The sequence below is a fragment of the Gobio gobio genome (genome assembly GCF_949357685.1).
Source record: "Gobio gobio genome assembly, chromosome: 11".
NCBI lineage: Eukaryota > Metazoa > Chordata > Actinopteri > Cypriniformes > Gobionidae > Gobio > Gobio gobio.
This window is the reverse complement of record NC_137104.1, coordinates 24,625,943-24,645,586: the sequence shown is the minus strand read 5'-3', so window position 1 is coordinate 24,645,586 and position 19,644 is coordinate 24,625,943. Positions and strand designations below refer to the sequence as shown.

Genomic DNA, 19,644 nt, shown 5'->3' with positions numbered 1-19,644 from the left:
CCATCACGCAATGATTGGTTATGGTTGGATACGATTGGTTCGGGGTGCGCGTTTTCGAATCTGCCTGAATGAAGACTTTGGCTGCATCCAAAATCTGGAAAATGCTGCCTTCAGAGGACACATTTCAAGGTAGGAAGGCCTCAAGGCACATCCGAATCTAATGTTAGCTTCACTTCCTGTCTTCTGAGATACCTTCATCTGATCGATTTTTGAAGGCAGCACATGTATCCTTCGCTGCCTTTGATATTCTACAATCCTATGCGTTCTATTCTGTGACAGTTGAGCTAAAAAAAACTTTCGCGTCCGAAAGTTGCGTTTGCTGGTCACTTAGTGTGTAAATGTACGTTTTTGACCAACATTTTCCACTTCCGATGTAATTTCTAGCAAGAAATTACTAATGTAGTGGTAAATATGAACAAAGAAGTCTGTCAAAAAATGTATCATTTTGATCTTGTATTCCGTTGGACATAATTATTAGCACCCTTTTATTCAATACTTTTTTCAACCTCCTTTTGCCAAGTTAACAGCTCTGAGTATTCTTCTATAATGCCTGATGAGTAGGAGGACACCTGACAAGAGATCAGATACCATTCCTCCATACAGAATCTCTTCAGATTCCCAGCTCCATGTTGATGCTTCTTCTCTTCAGTTCACCCCACTCATTTTCTATAGGATTCAGGTCACGGGACTAGGAGGCCATGGCAGGAGCTTCATTTTGTGCTCAGTGACACATTTTTGGGTTGATTTTGACAACACAACTCTTTTTTTGTTTTGGAACATTGTCCTTATGGAAGATCCAACCATGGCCCATTATAAGTAGCAGAGGCGGTCAGGTTTTGATTTTTTTTATCCGTGTGTAATGTATTTGATAGAATCCAAGACTCCATGTATTTGAACAAGATGTCCAGGACCTCCAGCAAAAAATAGGCCCACAACATTAAAGATCCAGCTGTATATTTAACCGTGGACATACCTTTTATCCTTGTGTGCACCAAATACATCTTGTGGGTTTGCTGTTAAAAACTTTTTTTTTTTTTTTAATTGGGAACAACAGCAACTCAGCCACGAATTTGTAGGTCATGTAAAATCACAGACCGGGGTCAGCATATGCTGAGGCGCACAGTGCGTAGAAGTCGCCAATTTTCTGCAGAGTCAATAGCTACAGACCTCCAAACTTTGTGTGGCCTTCAGATTAGCTCAAGAACAGTGCACAGAGAGCTTCATGGAATGGGTTTCCATGGCCGAGCAGCTGCATCCAAGCCTTACATCACCAAGTGCAATGCAAAGTCATTCACATTTGCTGCTTAAGTGACTGATATTAAAGCTATTTTTACTATTACAGCTCAGCTGTTAGTAATTGTAGTTGTAAATTGTAATTGTAAAACTACTTGTTTTAAGGGTAGCTTGACTGTTTTAACTTGGGTTTAAAATATAGTGTAGTTTGCTGCTTGTGAATTTTTTTTGTTTGTTTATTTTTTAATTTTACTGCACCGGCATTTCAATTCTGGATCTTTTTTTTTTTTTTCATTATTATTGTGGGGAAAAACTACTTTATTCCACCTTTAAAGCAAAGTTGTACTTCGCCTTCAGCATAACATAATGACAAACACAAAGCACAAAAGAGACTCAGAATCTCTGGTTCTTTTCCTCAACTTTAATTGCTCTCTCTAGCCATTTGATGACAGCGAAAGAACAAGTGTGGAATCGTTTCATGAGGGACTACAACAGAATCTTTGAGCAATGGTTTTATTGTTTATTTGTTTTTTTCCCCGTGTGTTTATTTTTTATGAATTTTTTCAAATCATTTTTAGTCACTTTTTTCCTGTAAAAGTATTGCAATTAACAGACCTCAAACTGAAAACCGCTGACATCACAATTAAATAGAACAATAAAAAATAAAAAGGCGTAAGGACAGCAGTGTTCCTCGCTCACTGAACTGTTTGTTTGTTTGTTTTTCTTGTTAAAAAAAGAAAGAAAAAAGGTTTGTAGTCCACAATGTGTCATACAGTCCTGTGATGTGGTCTCGCTCAAGGCCAATGATGAACAGTGCTGTAGATTCGTCGGAGTTCCAGATCCATGGGACGAGATGCTGAAGTCACCCACACAAGTCGTCAGTCAGTCATTCACTCGTTTATTCGTTCATTCAAGCGCGTACAGGGAATACCAAGTGTTCTTTTGGTGCGGAGACTGCTATGCCGAGGAAAATGACAACATGAACATGCAGTAACAATCAGCTATGGGCTGGATTTCCTCATGTATGCATTTGATGCTCTTTTATATACCACACAACTCGATTATGTGCATAAAATAAAACGGTAACCGTTTCCCACGGATGTCCCACCGATCCAATAAAGCCTCACCCTGAGCTGCTATTTGATATGAACCACTAAACCTTCTCCCGGGCTAGAGAAAAGGCCTCGTGGGAGCCCAAAAGTCGGCAATCGGGTCCGTTCGCTTCGATAACTACGGTACAATTACGTCAGGCCGTGTTATTTCTGCGATCAGTCGAGCGTGGTTATTACACATCCAAACAGCTAGCAGTCACAAAATAAAATTCAATAAATAAAATGACAAGCGCTGGCATTTATAATTCTTTCTCTGGAAGTTACAAAAGCAGCAGCTAGTTGTCCTTTATATAACTGCCTTATAATCAGAATATTTGTTTAATCACATAACAGATTTGCATTTACTGTATAGGAAAAAAATATAAGAAGTCTTTTTGTATGTGACCACACTGTAGCATTTCTCTTTGCAAACTTTACTCTGTTTTACAAAAAAGACAAAGCACAATTGAAGGCATTCACAAAACTTGATGCCACCGTGTTAAAGTTTTCTTTTTAATATTATCTATACATTATATTACAGTATTAACAATGCTTTCTTGTGGTTTTCTACCCATTGGGTAGGATATGTGCATAATATATTCAAGTTATATACAGCACCGTACAAATAAACAGAGTCCGACTACTGAAAGAAGCACCATAGGAAGTGAGGCACAACAAAGGTGGGGACTTTTGAGTGCAAGTGGGTTTCTCTATGTCTGCTTAAACATGACTGTTAGGCACCGAATTTGCTCATGTAAATAGTAACATGCAAACCTCTCGGCTGCAAACGTAAAAAATACATTTGGATTTGTTTTCCTAGCACGACTATGACAGCGGAAATGCACTAATGTTAACCAAGAAAACAAAAACAGAGCACAAACATCTATGTCTCGGTTGGTAAGCAAATATAAAGTAATGGGGAAGCGGACATAGGCCTACATACCGAACGAACAACAGCAGCAGTAGCAGTAGCAGCGCATAGCAGCAGCAGCAGCAATACAGTACGAACTCAAACTGCGCGGTCAGAATGAGTGACAGAAGCAGAGCCTATGACAGGAGGCCGAAGTTTCCTAGCCGAAGCGGATGGGCGATAGTAGAATCTTGCTAGTTAAGGGGAAAGGAGGTTTTTATAAAAGCCTATTTTGGGGGGGAATGTGGCTTTCCCCACCCGGTTTGACTAAATATCCTTTCAAACTGGACATTTTAATAAATAGCTAGTTAATAAATAGGTTTTCTAAGGTACTTTTTTTAAGGGAAGGCCAAAGACTGATGGTTTACAAAGATCAAAAACACAATCAACATGTCCGAAAGCATTCCAAATGCGTGCCATGTGGTGATGATTGAATACGACTTCAAATAAAGAAAGAAAAAAGCGGGATGTACCTCGTCATGATTGGTACACTTTTTGTTGGGATGAAAACCTCAGAACAGATAAAAGAATAAATACTGGTGTTGAATACACAGACAAATAACAGACAAAATGTGTTCCTGTGCTGCCTTGGAATAAAACGGCATTCCAGGAGATGAAAATAAGGGATAAAATATGAGATCCATATATGATTGTGAACTAAAGTATAGTATGGATAACTGGAAAAAAAACTATACGCATGCTTTTTTTTTTTTTTGTGGAAAACAAACGGTATGACACACTCATTCAGAAGGGGACAGGATGTGCATAAGACTACAGTTCCCATGATTCCCTTCCATTGGACCCCATGACAATGCTGAAGTGACATAAGTTTAAAGTGCTACTCGACAGGATGAAAGTGGCGTATGTGTCGTGACTTCCATCTGCAGATATCCATGCCAATATCTCTCACTTGGTCAGTGGAAAAAGTGAACTGGAATTTGAACAGCTTGTTAAACCCCCTTTTTCTTTAAATAAGTGCCATGATGCAGTTCATTTGTGGAGATTTTAGGCTGGATCAGAGTTCTACATCTCCATTTCAGGAAAACGAAAAACATAAAAAGGAAGGAAATAATTCCCAGGAACCGTCAAAAACCTGTGACAGATTGACATATAAAAACTAACTAAGGTCGCTGTTTCTACTCTTTAAAGAGTAAGTGCAACATAAAGACTTTTGTTGTTGTTGTTGTGTCACATCCCCAAGATTTAAGATTTTATCATGGCACTCAATTTGGATTTTGATTGGTTATGAACAGTTTTTGTGCACAAGTCCTGGAAATGCACACAAACGAATACAAAATTTCTCAATCCTATGACCCATGTGGTCTCTCACGCAAACAATCTGTGCCAACACACGTGTTCTTTAAATACAGGAAAGCATACAAAGCCAAACAAACAGAGATTTAGCCAAGGAGCCCAAACATCCATACAAGGCCCCGAAATTCTAGCCAAAAAAAAAAAAAAATACAAAAAAAAAAACTTTGTAAGCTTGGTTCCTTAATTTTCAATTCAAATTGTGCAAGGGGAGTGGTCTAACAGTGAAGCCACTCCCCTTAAGGTCCAGGAGGAAGTACCAGAGAGCACAGATGATGGCACGCACTCTCTACGGCCTTCTCCATGCCTCCTAGTCACACGGGTTTGTCTCGCCGACTATCCTTAATCTTGACGAACAGGGTTGTGCTTGCGCCAGGCTGGGGGGAGCGACTGGCTGTCCTCTGGTTGGAGGGTGGCGCGTTATTGCTGTGCTGGTGCAGGAAGGAGGCGGAGCCTGGGCACGTCTGACCCATCACCTCGCTATAGGTGGGCGGCGGCCCCTCCACGTGCGAGTTCGAGGCACTCTTGCCAGAGTTGCTGCTTGGGGGCCGTGGCCCGCCTCCGTGCACATAAACGTCTATCAGGTCGCTGTCGAAAATGGTCCGGTTGGGGGGCGCGCGTACGGACGCGCGGCTGAGCTCGAGCTGCTGCTCGGGGTCTCTGAGCTGCAGGGTACAGGGGCCCTTGTAGGGCGGCAGCTCCTCGCCATCTGACAGGCAGATGGTGGGCGGCAAGTGGATGTCCTGCTGCAGGTATGGGTAGGTGGGCTGGAAGCGGCTGAATCGGTCCCTTTGCATAAATGAAGGTGGGTTGAAGCGCTCTCCGCTTCGTGGCCCATACATCACCTGAACACAGAGAAGAAAATATTCATTAAATTAACTATACAATCAATATACTCTACTTGACACAAGTTTGGGGTTGGTATGATGAAAATTTATGTTTTTGAAAGAAGTCTCTTTTGCTCACCAAGGCTTCATTTATTGGATCAAAAATACAGTAAAAATAGCAATATATTATGAAACACTATTACTATTTAAAATTTTGGTTTTACTATTAAATTTAAATTGATTATTACTATTCAAAAATGTAATTTATTCCTGTGATGGAAAAGCTGATTTTTTAGCAGCCATTACACAATCCTTCAGAAATATTGAAAAAAGGGTTAACAATATTGAGATTTTTGAGCTCTTAGCTATGTTGCCCAGCCCTAAACATGACAGTAAAACATTAGAGTAATGAATAACATTTTGCAGACAGGTTGAATAATAGGTCATGTCAGTTGACTAACCTCAGTGGCTCCTTGTTGCGTCACCAAACTGTCTGTTGGCCATGCACAGCCGTCCTAGTATGATACAGAAGAGAGAGGGCCGATGTGAGTCATGCATTAAAGACAACACATTAAATCAACTTCAAATGATACATTAGAGATTTGAGTAGAAAAACAGAAAACAAATTTGCTCCAGGCATCAGAATACTTGATCCAAACGCACATGCCGTAAATATGAGAATACATTAATATCATGTATTATTAATTCAGGGCTGCTGGTTAATCTTGTGGCCTCTAAGAATGTAGCTGTAGAAAATGTGCTGTTCTCAAAATTTATGAGCTTGTTTCTGAATTTAAGAGCTCGGTTCCTTTCATGCTCTGCATCTGTTGCTAAATCACATCTTCACCTTCTTCCTATATTTTTACGACTCTCGTTCGTGCTGGGAGGAGAAATGGACTGCAGTCTAGACGAGCACGTCTTGGCGTTACCAACTACAGGACGTAAACCAACAAAGGGGTGTGCAGAACTATGCATTTTCTAAATCGACTAGGCTAGTCTGTGGGTTGCCTGAATGACTAGTTAAGACTTATAGAAACCCTATATAATTAGATTGGTTTAGCATTGTGTCCACTGCAAGACATGTTTAATAACTGCAACTTTTTCCTCACAGAAAACAGAGGCATGTGGGTTATAATGCAAAATAACACACTAGTCAACTCACTAATAGAGCCAGTCGACCATCCCTAGGAACTGCATTATGAATTTGTGCAGGTGTACCGACACAAAGACCCTGAAGCTGGCACGCACATTGCTGAGTCCCATATGAACACGGTCACAAAGTCACACACATGGTGATCAAACAAAAGAACAGGAACTCTACACCCACTCAGAGCTCACAAAGACAGGACACACATGGTGACTGGAGAATCAAACGAACACCCACTCAGAATAAAACTCACACACACACACACACACACACACACACACACACACACACACACACACACACACACACACACACACACACACACACACACACACACACACACACACACACACACACACACACACACACACACACACTTACCGGCTGCATGCCCTCCTCTCGTCGTCGGGCCTGGCTGTGGCGTGTGAGGAAGGCCCAGGCCGACAGCCGATAGTGGTTCAGCAAACAGATGATCACAACTACCATTACAGTCATCACCACAATTATGATTATTATCTGAACAAACTCCAGTTCAGCTGCAAGACAAGAAAACAGAGAGAAAATCATTGGCATATTTCACACAGTTGTCGAAGTTACAACATTTTTCAAAAGAAACAAGTGGTGTTTCCCTGTGCAAAACTCCAAGCTAGGGTGTCGTGGGTGGTTGCCAGGGCAATGCTATGCAGTTGCTAAGATGGTAATTGTCCGCCTACTATGGTAGTCAATGGGGGGTATGCTTGGTTACAAACATTCTTCCAAATATCTTCCTAAAATGATGACAATTTAAATTTTTGGGTGAACTATCTCGAAGTCTACTTTAAAAAATCTCAAACGCACAAATTCTCGCAGATATTATTCAAACAGTGCAAGGTGTATTCAAAATAGTAATAGTATTAGTGATTACTATTATGATTTATAAGATTTCAGGAACATCAGGGAGGCAGCATAAAGATAGACAGCTGAATATGGATGCAATGGCAAGCATAACATGTTCTTCATTCTTACCACCAGGGGGCAATAAAATGAACACATCTGAGAGTATTGAGATTGGGTGTGAGGAACAGACTCAAAAAGTGACGCAACAGACTAATCCACAAAAATGTGATAACATGACAATTCAGATGGCTTTTGTGACCTACATCAAGTCAAGAAGGGAGAAAAAGAGAAAGAGTTTTGGGGTCATTATTATTATTTATAGGACAGTTCAGGGAGGATATGATCGGGATATGAGCTAGATTTTAACTTGCACTGCCCACATGAGCAACAGCTCAATACGTCTGAGCATGTGCGCTAAATGCTAGGACTCAGATCTGATTTCATAAAACTGTTTCATAAACTGATTATGTCATGGGTAGGATGGAATTAATATTTTATGTTTCTTAATCTCGCCATACTTCCTCTTCGCAGAGGAGCATGTATTGGGAATCCTTTGAAACGAATGCCTGAATGAACATGACAGTCTACGCCTAACTCCAACTCCTGTTTTAGACTCTTCTCCAGCAATAGTGTAAAAAATGGATTAGACATGTTGTTAAAAACAGGGTAGACCTCCTGCTGACCCTTGAACACACCCCACCCTGCCGACACACTTCCACACACAGATGGGCCCAGTCAGTAGACTCGTTCTCCAGTCACATGAAAATCATGTAGAAATGTGCCACGCATACTGTATATTCAGAGAAATCTTGTTATCCCTGCTGCCCACTGAGGAACTCCCACAATTCACTCTGACAAATGAAGGTTTATGTTTTGAGACAATGGAAAAACAGCTGCAAAGCTACGGTAGTGAAGTAAACCCTTACACAAACACCATTGGCTGTCTAACGCAATCCACCATGATGTTAAGGGCAAGCATTTTCAAACGTAAGACTATGACATCAGCAACACACAGTGGACTTTGGTTTACGCAGGAAAGAAGATCTGAAAGAAATGGTTGCTTTGATGGCTCTCTCAAATTCAAATTCATCCTCTCTAAAGTTAGCATGCAATGATAACTCACTCTATTTTTCAAATGCCTGTTATAGATCTCATAGTGAACAATTTGCTAATGCATATTTTCCTTTTTTTAATTGACCTCATGTTTAATTAAAATGTCACAGCTGTATCTTCTGGTGAAAATATCAGACTTCTCTCTGGTGAAGTATGCAGGACTTCTTCAATAATTTTGTTTGATTAAACCCACCCCTGCAAGCTCACGGTCATCTGCTTCCACTTTTGATGTCCACATCTCAAAATCCAATCAACAACCAATGCATACAACCAAGTCCCTGCCCTACATTTTTGTTTTGTTTGTTGATAATCTGTTACATTTGGAATGCGTCACAATATGGAAGAAACTATCTGTGGCTAATTCTGTTTCATTGCGATAAAAAAAAAAAAAAGACTTCATAAACATAAGTCAACCTCAATTAACTACTTGTCAGTTGTTGGACGACTAGTCATCCATCCTGAATATGTCCAGCTAATAGTTTCTATAGGTGGGCCATCTCAAACTTGAGTTACTGACATTTCCATCATGACCACTTTCTCTCTATAGCAGAAAGGCTGTACCCAGAATGCAGTTGGGCCATGTAGGGGCATTGTTAAATAAGCTGCATTGGCGCTGGCTCTTTGCCACGGCTCCTCTGGAGAGAGTGCTTGCAAGACAAGACCCCATCTGTTGAGGGCTTGGAGGAGAGGACCAGAGACCAGACGCATCCCAGGAGTTAACCCAGCGTAGGAGATAAAACGGGCCAAATCTGCTGCCCCTAACCGGATTACGGCCTGGACCATTTCCAAGAGACCGACAACTGGTGGTAGATTGGGGGTTGGGCAAACATGTTGTAACTGACACATCTCAACCTCTGAGATATTAGGTTGTAATCTCAGCCAACCTACAGTACCAGACACAGCTCTAGCACCGTTCCCCCATCCAAGACTGTCCACTGCTGCTGTAACAATTTTGTTGCCAGGCTAATCTCATCAGAGTAGCCTCACTCCATCCTCCTTCAAAATGGCCTGTTCTGACCCAAACAACCCAATATGCAAACAACAAAGGATGGCATCGTGGGACTTGGGGTGGGGGCCTGTTATAGCAAAAATAGAAGGAAGGAAAATGCAACTTTCATTGTTTTACTGTATGTTGACTTACTCCTTCAATAAAAAAAACAAAAAAAAAAACAAAGGATGGCATCTAAAGGCAGTCAAAATCGACAAGTCAGAGTGGACACCTTATTTAATTAGACTCGAATGAAAAAACAAGTCCATTCAATAGGTTGTATGTCCTTTGGTCATGTCTAATTTTCAAAACTGATGTTGTCCAGAGTCTTTGCTCACTCAAATTCTTTTGGAAAGATACCTTTTCAATGTTTTTCCAATCAACACCTGTATGAACTGTACATCCATTCCTCACAGTCCTGCTTTCATTTGTCAAATTACATATAGTGTCTAACCTTACTAGGGTGTATTGGGTATGTCGGGTCCTGATTGGCCAACTTAGCTACTACTCGGATAACAATACAACTGAATTCAATGTGACTTCAATGTGATTTATCAGCACGGTTTGTTTTTTATCATTACGCCTAGAGTGCAAGTTACATAAATGTGTAACCCTTATATAAAATCATATTGCTTGAGCTTCGTTTAACCTTCCCTGTGCTAATCGGAGGGCTCAGGAGTACAAGTCAGACGTGACGGCATCCCGGAAGATCTGTTAATGTGTTATGATTACAGACACAAACCCCAGACAGAGCAGACACAACAAAGCGTCGTCAGCCTGTTTGCAACAGGGCAGAAATGTAAACAGGCTGCGATAATGTGGCAACAACTGCACAACAGCGAGCCTTAGAGCGAGGGAGAGAGGCAGCTGGGCTAATTCGGGTTAGCCTTATGTGGACTCTTTGAGATTAGACAGCTCAATCCTCTTACCACTATGTATGCTGGTCCATTGTGTTGTTAGCTAAGAGGAGATATGCGCTAACACCTGTCACAGAGCCTTTAACAGACTCTTAGGTGAACTGGAACTGAGGTGAACGTTGTTCAAGCAGTCGTCACCTCATCTCTAAGGTCGGAAAGCCCTGGCTGTACAAGAGTGTGTTAGAAGCTGTGAGTCCGCTCTGTTCTAAGGAGGCCATTCTGTTTCTGAGCTGAAGGAAATGGAGGAGGCATTACATAAGCCTATCCAAAACTTTTCCCCCCTCTCTCTCTTTCTCTCTCTCTTTTGTACTGTGCTCACAAGCTGCAAAGACAACCAAGTCTGGCCTCCAGATCTATATTTCATGAAGCCATTTCCTGTTTCCTCCTCTCCGCCGTTTCATAACAGAAGGAAAACAGCTGTGCTCTCACGATCTGGGAGTAAAGAAATGGAGAGGGTGGAGGAGGAGGGGAAGAGAGAGGCTGGAGAATGGGGACTGCTGCTCTCTGCCAGCCATCTGTGCTCCGTCTCCAAATGTCTCCCCGGTACAGTACTATTCTCATGGAGTCGGGCACAGTATGTGGAGATCATGTCATGAGAGATCCAACAGTTGAACTCACAGCAGTTAGGGAAAGTTCTTAGACTGGGCTTTGAATTCCTACCAAAGCACACATTACACAACAGATTTCCACGGGAAAGAGTGTGTGTGTGTGCGTGCGGTGAACGACTAATTTCCAAGTGACTTCATCGACATGGCAAGAGAGAGAAGATGAGAGAAAAACATTGAAAGTTTCCTTGCGTCCTCTCTAGTTTGGACTAGACTAAAAACGGAGCATCCCCAGTAGATCCCATGCACAATCTGGACATGCATAAAGCCATCAGCCCCCCATGTTGGCACTCATGACTGTGGGTTGTACAGAGATGAACATATCCAGTCATAATAGCACTGCTTCATCAAGCACAAGCCTTAATATAGTTAACCATCCATTCACCCATGTCACAGCATGCACCAGACAACAAAGGCATTATGGGAACTTGAGAGGGGACGCATTGCCCCCTCCTTCTGTGTTATCTGAGTTGTCCCATCAGAATGCCAGACAAAAGGAAAGGGCACATGCCAGACGCCCATGTGGGATGGAGACTTGTGAGATGGCAGGTTCATAAGGAAAGGCTGAACCTGGTGCAGTAAATTCCCCTTTCTGGAAAATTCCCTAACAACATACAATGAGTAATTTTATGAGAGGCTGTGGAAGGGGCAAAATAACAACAACAAAAAAAGCCAGAAATGTATGTAGAAGGTTGCTAGACCAAAGTACTGCCATTTCGGTAAACATTTGCAGGCTTAAACAGTGTGTGGGACTTATTCTATCCAGAAAAGAAAGAAAGAGAGCCATTTAAGCATTGTGGAATTTTCCCGTTTTTCTGTTTTGGGGAAACTGAGAGAAAGGGGAGGGAGAGCTTGTGAAGTCTTTCACCAGAGCAGCCCTTTTCTGGTGTGACAGACATTTTCCATTCACACACAAGGTGTATAAAAAAATGCAAAGAGAGACTGACAGAGGAAAGAAAAGAGAGAAAGTAAGGACACTTCAAACTGAGTCTCACGGAACAAATGAGATCAGAGAACAACTCAAAGAGCCACCCAAAAAAACAAAGACAGGCCAAATCTACGGAGTTGAGGCACACCATATTCAATCACTGAGTAAAAATGAACGCCGCTATCTACCGCATGGCCTTTCACAGTGGGAGAGATAGCAGGACGTGTGATGGAGAACTAGGGCAATTTAATCGTGCCAGTGGCAGGAGTTATTCGTCTGTGCCTAGCTAGCAAAGCGGCACTGTCACCTAAGCAGGGCGCAAGCCACTGACCTCGCTCTCTAATCTGAGATAAAGCGCTCGTATTAAAGAGACGCCCCATACGGGCGCCAGACACGTCTAGACTCCCCATGCTATAACACCCACTTTTCTTTAATTATTTAACCTCCTGGTAAGACTGTACAAGATAAGCTCTGCCTGGGCCCAGACACCACCTGCTACAGAGTCCCCCTACAGCCACCCCCAACCTGCAGCTCATCTCATCCCACCGGTGACACCAACTTATCACAAATATTGTTTTACACCACTCTCCTCCTCCTCTTCCATTCAACACCCCCTTCTCTTCCTCATCCACCTCTCACTACCGTTCGCCCAGGCAGATTGAGTCATATCCCCTTGAAACTGGACCCAGCTCTGGGTTTAGTTCTTCATCAAATAGTGTTTGGTACATGATGTTCTCTCTGTAGTTCTGACGGCATGACAGAGCTCTTCGAGCACTCTACAGTGCAACAGCATGTGTGCTCAGACTCACAACAGACACATGCTGCATACAATATAAAGTATCATTATTTCGGTTACAATTATTCAAATTATCTGGGATAAAAGTCTACAGTTCGGATAAACACGGATGTCTACAGTAGCAATCAAAAAAGAGCAAATCCCCTTTTGAAAGTAACTTGATGCTTAAAATAAGGATTGTATCAATTACATAATTACATCATGGAATCAAGTAATTATATTTATCCAGTAATGAAACAAGTAATGTCTTTATGAGTGAGTAATTGAATCATTTAAATCAAACCACATTTTAAAAAATATAATTCAAAATATATATTTTTGAATATAGTCTGCAGCAATTAACATTTTGCCAGAATCTCTAGTAAATTACATGTTACTTTGTTTCGTTGTCTATTCAGAATCGTGATCTCTATTTTAAACAAACAAACAAAAAAGTCACGATTCTCAATTAGTCCAGAATCGTGCAGCTCTAATAAAAACATTCGGTTCCTGTGCATACAATGTACTGACAAACTGTACAACAATATCAGGAACATGTATTAAGGAATGGATATAGGGTCAATTTTAATTTCATTTGGACTTTAAATTGGTTAATATGCAGCAGAGAAGGGAACACCACAACACAACAGCAGAAACAACAAAGACTTTTGTATATTTTGAACTGCACTGATATCAAAAAGCCAAATCTTCATATTTGAATCAAAAGATTAAATTGCCATAGTTACCCTCATTTTAAAAGCTCAATTTTCCTCCATTTTGTTTATCTTCTCTGCATGAACTGAATAACATAAATGATTGGAGAGCAAATGGCTCGGTGGCTCTTACAACAGACACAAGTGACAGAGTGCAAATACTAATAGCTTTCAAACATGCATGTGTCACACTGCTAAACCCCAGACAAACTCTACTTTTCCAAATAAATAATGGAAATTATCACAGAGGGAGACCATAAAGAAAGAGCACTAAGCCTTGCTAGCTTTAGTCCTAGCAGGAGAACGTCTTCTAAACATAGCGCTAGAACACTCAGAGAATAACTGTGAACATCAAGTCAACAACATGATGATTATGGCTGGGTTCAGCATGTGACTTTACTGACTGCTGTAATATGAGATGTGAAGGTAAGAGCCCATCCTATCTGAACACTAACTCACTAGATTAACACACATACAACGACCCCTCGGCCTCCATGCGCTCCCTGAGGAACACACTACCTCCAGTGCATCATCTCCTACGCAGCTGATACGGCCGTACACGCAAAGAGAACGAGTGGTTGACGAACAGGACATAAAAAATAATACAATAAAAAATACAAGACCTTGAAATAGACTGAATAAAACATGCTAGACATGCCCTTCTTGATCACAGAATGGATAATTCTTGTCGTGGATGCTGATTGGTCAATACAGCATTCCAGTCAAGCTAAAATACCTCAAATAGTAACCGCTATGACGTGAAACACCTGTTCACTGTGCAGCTCCAAAAGAGGTCAACTATCAATCTTCGTTTCCACATTTTCAAGTCAGAGACTATATCTTCTAATGGAAAAATTTAAGTTCATGAATTTGCTTTAAGCAATAAAACACTCAAGCTTGTGCTATATTGTGTAATGTATTGTCATTACTATAGGGGTTGTAGTTACTTCACGCCTTAGGGGCCATTCACACGGAGAATATTTTTCCATTCCACTGCGCTAATTTTTTAATTGTTTTTCAAATGTAAACACGCTGGACAGATGTCTTTAACCGTTCTTTTGCGGTTCTTTTTGCAGGACACGGCATTCTAAAAACTTGGTGCTCGATTTTAAAGTTGTTCAACAAAAAAAACACATCTCTAGACCTCTAGACTTGCGCTTTTTTCCATTCCACTGACTTGCATCTCACATTTTTGACAGCAAAAATGCATTCTGTGAAGCCTAGAAATCTAGACGCAGCCAGGGTCGTCTAGCTACTCTCCGTTGGCTTGCGAGCTTGAAAAACCAAACTCTAGTCAGGCCAATCACATCGTGTATAGAGTCGGTGGGCGGGCTTAACATAATGACAGCAGAGTAGCGATTGTTCCGCGTGCTACTTGAAAACAAAGAAGCTGGCGAACCACGGCCTTTCGAATCAGCTTTGGCCGCGACTCTGGAAGACTTGGAGTTAAGCTTTTCTTTAAGAAAAGAACAAAGAACGGCACTGAAGTCATTCTTAAGCAGGGTTTTTCCTGCATTGAAAATTTTTTGGCGGCCGCCAAGACAAATTTTTGGCCCAAAGCCTTATTTGATGAGTTATTGTGATTTATGAGTGTAGAATAGATGACTGTTGCACTTGTGATACGGCCGTGTTAAATAAGTGACAGAGAGAACGAGCTCCTCCCCCGTGCGCGCGCTCTCTCTGTCTGTCGATGTCTTCTCATATTTCACATATTGGCTCATATTTCACATATTAATCAAAATCAAAAAGTCGGAAGACCGAGTCCATGTTGCACGTGCCGCATTCGGATAATTTTTTCCTTGAATTCCCGCTGGGTGTGAACTGCGCTCAAAAAACATTGACTCTTCTCTGACCAGCTGACATAAACATAAGTTTCAATAAACGGGAAAACATTATATTCTGTTATGAAGTGTATTCTGTATTGACAAATCTTTCGCGATGTTCTAACAGATGGGATTCGCACACAACGCGTCTGCTAATGTCCGATTCGCGAACCAATGACTCCTTTGAATCAAATAATTTCAGCGACTGGTTAGAACAACTGATCCGTCCAACACTGAACGAACGAATCAGTTTAATCATTTACCCAGAACGCCTCTGAAAAGAGAACACAAGTGTGCTTACCCAATTTAGCAAGAGTGGATAGTAAGAATTAGTTTAATCATCCACAGTAATTCAGCTTATGTGTAGTGAAATATAATTTAGTGTAGACTGGAGTTAGGTGAGACCAGAACAAAGTTGTTAGCTAGCTGATAATTTTACAAAATTGTATATGGTAGAAAATTAGGCTATTTGTTATTTTTTTAATGCTACTTTTTAATATTGATATGATTATACCAAAACAATTATCAGTAAATATTGTAAAAAATGAGGATCAAAAGAAACAAACATCAAGGTAGAGATCATACATAATATCAGATGTCAAAATAAGATAAGCAAAAATTACAAACGGTTTCGTTGCATTTATTTTAAATGAATTGTCAGTATTGCGCTCACAGATCACGTAGGTAGAGTACTTTTTTACTGTGTGTGTGGATGACCATGTCTGTCAGACACCACCGAAGACCATTTTTGACCCAGGAAAAACCCTGGATGATGTGTTCGGAGTTTTTGGTGCCGAACAGATATGGCAAAAGTTTAATCTATCAACTACCTCCGCTTCACCTTCTTCATTGCTCTGGTTGGTTGTAGCGCTATCCTATTGCGTGCAGAGGGAATTTGAAAGACAACGTTTATCCCGCCCCTCGGATTGAGCCCTGCCAATGGTGTGTTCCCAGACCCAACATCTTGATATGGGTCTGGCTTGTCAGGTTACATTCTGTGTGGACCAGCCCTTACAATGCTCTTTAGCTGTGAATATATTGGCAGCCTCCCATGCCCTTTTAGTTAAGTTTCCATGAGGACAAAAATATTATATTAACAGGTAAAAACAACACATTAATTGTCTGGTCATTCACTTATGGCCCAGTGTAGAAATCGATATTTGATTTTATAACTGCATTTTACAAGCCATTTGCAGAATAGTTTGTAAACAGTGTTGTGCGACATGTCGGGACAGGGAAAGTGCTCAAACAAAATGTATTTCTTGCTACTTGTCAATAGTAGGTGATTAGAGAAAGTTTACAAGCCATTAATGGATCTTAGTGTATTAGTGTATCTTAGTGTATATGAAACTGTATTCTGCATTATTTTCAACAGAAATATTTTTGTTCTCAAGACAGCCGTTAGCAGGTTTTGTCCATGTTTTCAACAAACAGCACAGGCCATTTGCGTGAACCAGTGTTACTCTGTCAGTAAAACTGCACCTGTCACAGAAACATGAAGACATCACAGTGAATTTGTTGGCTTGATGTGAGGACTGTTCTATACACGCTTCACCACAAAGAAAAAAAACTGTTGAATTTTAACCTGCATTTGGCCTTTGGTGATTAAGTTTTGGACCCTGTTTATTTGTAACATAACATCTAATATAACATAGGCAGCATTATTTCTAACAGTCTAGTGTGATTGAAGTTCTTGTAATGTGATAAGCATGAATAATAATAAAATAAAATAAAAACAGTATAAAACTCAAATATTAAGATAATAGAAATGAAAGGGGCAATTCAAGAGGTAATTTTTCCCAGACAGACCAACTGCTGACTTGATCTTAATAAAATAATGCTCCCCCATTCTCAGTGTTTCTCAGGGGTCAGGTGCCGAAAGGGGTGACCGACATAATCAGATCCCCGACTGACTTTCAAATGGGGGTCAGGACACATCCCTCCCCCAATACCAGCCACCAGCCACACGACAACAAAGCTGTAAATGAAAGGTTTGATGTTGCTATAAGATGTTTTTAAAATATATGAGAAACTCTAAAATATAATGTAATATACAGTAAATACTATAATGCAATACACAATTGTTCTTTCAAAAACAAGCACAATTAAGCATTTGGCATTGATTGAATTGCACATTCTATTTGGCCATTACATTTCCGAAAAACTAGCTTCAAGATTCCTCTCCGAATCTCCTCTCCGAATAGTAAAAGTCAAAAATCTGATTCAATGATTTGTGCATCGTCACTCAAAAATGGAAGTCCCTGTTGTGATATTATTCATGTAATAAAATGTATTAAAACATATACGTAAGCAAACATTACTGTGTATCATTATATTGGTGTGTAGAAATAATTATTTTAGTTTATTTAGTGAAAATCTGTGGAAAAGATTCCTTTGATTATTTTTATTATTTTACTTCTTGTCTTAAACATTTGTAAAAACAATTCACAATGCTGAAAACTCCACAAATCCAATTGCCAATATTAATTGTGTTCTGTGAAAAAAGCCTCAAATATTCAAATTATTTAAATGATTCTTTATTTTTTTAGCAGGGTTCCTTTCTGGTAATTGCCAATGAAGAAAAGATTGTTTTCATATTTAAATCAGGCAGCCTGAACTCCACGAGGACGAGCCCGATGAATGAGAAGCTAAGAGTTACCGCAGAGACCTTCTGACCTTTCAACTCCGAGAGCAGGGGGGTGGAGGGGTGATGTCTGAGAGCAGGACCCAGTGCATGCATGCCTGATGAGAGGGGATGGGTGTGAGGCACACAGTCTGATAACATCACGTCTGATCTGATTCTGTTGCGTCTGCTGTCTGCTCAGCTGTCTCTCTTGCCCGGAGCACCAATGCACCATTTTACAACAACAACAAAAAAAAAGGCAGCGGAAGGGAGGCCAGATGCTGTGTGTGTTTTGCGGACAAATCGTTTACATTCCTGGGTAAAAACTAAACAGCGAAGCCGCTTTAGATATGTCTGCGTTCTGCCGTGATGAAAAACCACATGCAGGATTTTTTAAATCCAACGTCTGTCTCATTTAAAAAAAGTTTTCTTCAATAAACTTCACTGTAAAACAAATTATGCTGTTGCTTAAATGTTCTGCTTTTGCTCTCAGACAATAAAAGGCTGTTGATTTACAGCTAACCATACAAAAAATATTCCAGCACATACTTTAATTGCAAAATGGTGATCATTGTATTTAACCAACTAAAACTTATTTTAGAACTTGTGATAGATCAATATTGACCAGGCCACTAAATCTGCTAATATTTGGCCATTTTGATCGAAAACCAAAATATGTTATTACATAGATTACATATTTTCTGCTCAAATTAAAATATACACTATAGTTTCATTTATGATGTTCACAAAAGTTGCATTTATTTGCTCAAAAATACAGTAAAATCAGTAATATTGTGAAACAGTATTACAATTTAAAATGTATTTAAAATATATATATATTAAAATAATATATAAATGAATGTATTTATATATTCCTGTGAAGGCAAAGCTGAATTTTCAGCATCATTACTCCAGTCTTCAGTGTCACATGATCCTTTAGAAATCATTCTAATATGCAGATGTGCTGCTCAAGAAACATTTCTTATTATTATCAGTGTTGAAAAAGATTGTGCTGCTAATTTTTTTGGTGGAAACTAATACAATATTTTTTCATGCACCGAGACATTTGAACTGTAGATTATATTTAGTGAATTTTTTTGAAAATGTTGTTTAAAATAATGTATACAGTACATCACTCATCACGTTCTTGATGTTGTATTGGCTATTTTTAAAACCTGTATCAGTTGACCACTAGAACCTTAAGGGAGATCAGAAACTGGCTTAATATACTGTTTTCCCACAGAAATAATAACAAAAACACATACTGAACAAGACACAACTTCCACTGTGTTTGTGTGACTGCCTAAATGGAACGACCTCCAAATAAAAAGGGCTGACATCAGACACAAGTCTGGTCCTCAAGTTACACAAAAGCCAAACACAGGCGTGAGATGTGCACTCTTAAACCCTATCCATAATCAGCACACCCCCATCAGACAGCATGAGTACATACATAGGTCTGTCCAGATACAACTAAGCTAGACCCGTACAAAACCCAAAACACGCCTCCCTGCAAGACCTCGCCAAACCCCCAGCATGACTACCAATCTCCTCTGAGACGAGTCCCCCGGGGCCCATGGAGAATCCCAGAGGGTGGGTGCAGGGCCAGACACAAAGAAGGGGACCATGGCCAATGTCAAGGCTGGCTGACTGCTGCAGGGTGAGGCTCAGCTGCTGCTGTCAGAGGGCAAGAGTGGAGGGTGACACCCTGAAGCTGCCCCCTTTTCGTCTTCCAAAGACACCCGGAACACAATGGTGGAATGA

The 19,644-nt window shown here is 40.5% G+C and overlaps 1 protein-coding gene across 2 annotated transcripts in view; it reads right to left on the bottom strand.

Annotated features, from left to right (window-relative positions):
* Window positions 1-1,525: 1,525 nt before the first annotated feature.
* ldlrad4a (low density lipoprotein receptor class A domain containing 4a) overlaps window positions 1,526-19,644 on the bottom strand; it is a 111,544-nt gene continuing 93,425 nt past the window's right edge. The window contains exons 2-4 of one of the 2 annotated variants that reach the window (XM_079829796.1): window positions 6,901-7,055; window positions 5,834-5,887; window positions 1,526-5,390 (exon numbers count right to left, since the gene is read on the bottom strand). In XM_079829796.1, coding sequence (XP_079685922.1) covers window positions 4,860-5,390; window positions 5,834-5,887; window positions 6,901-7,055 — 740 coding nt within the window. In that variant the 3' untranslated portion in view covers window positions 1,526-4,859. The remainder of the gene's footprint in view (window positions 5,391-5,833; window positions 5,888-6,900; window positions 7,056-19,644) is intronic. The other variant, XM_079829795.1, reaches the window with a different exon arrangement.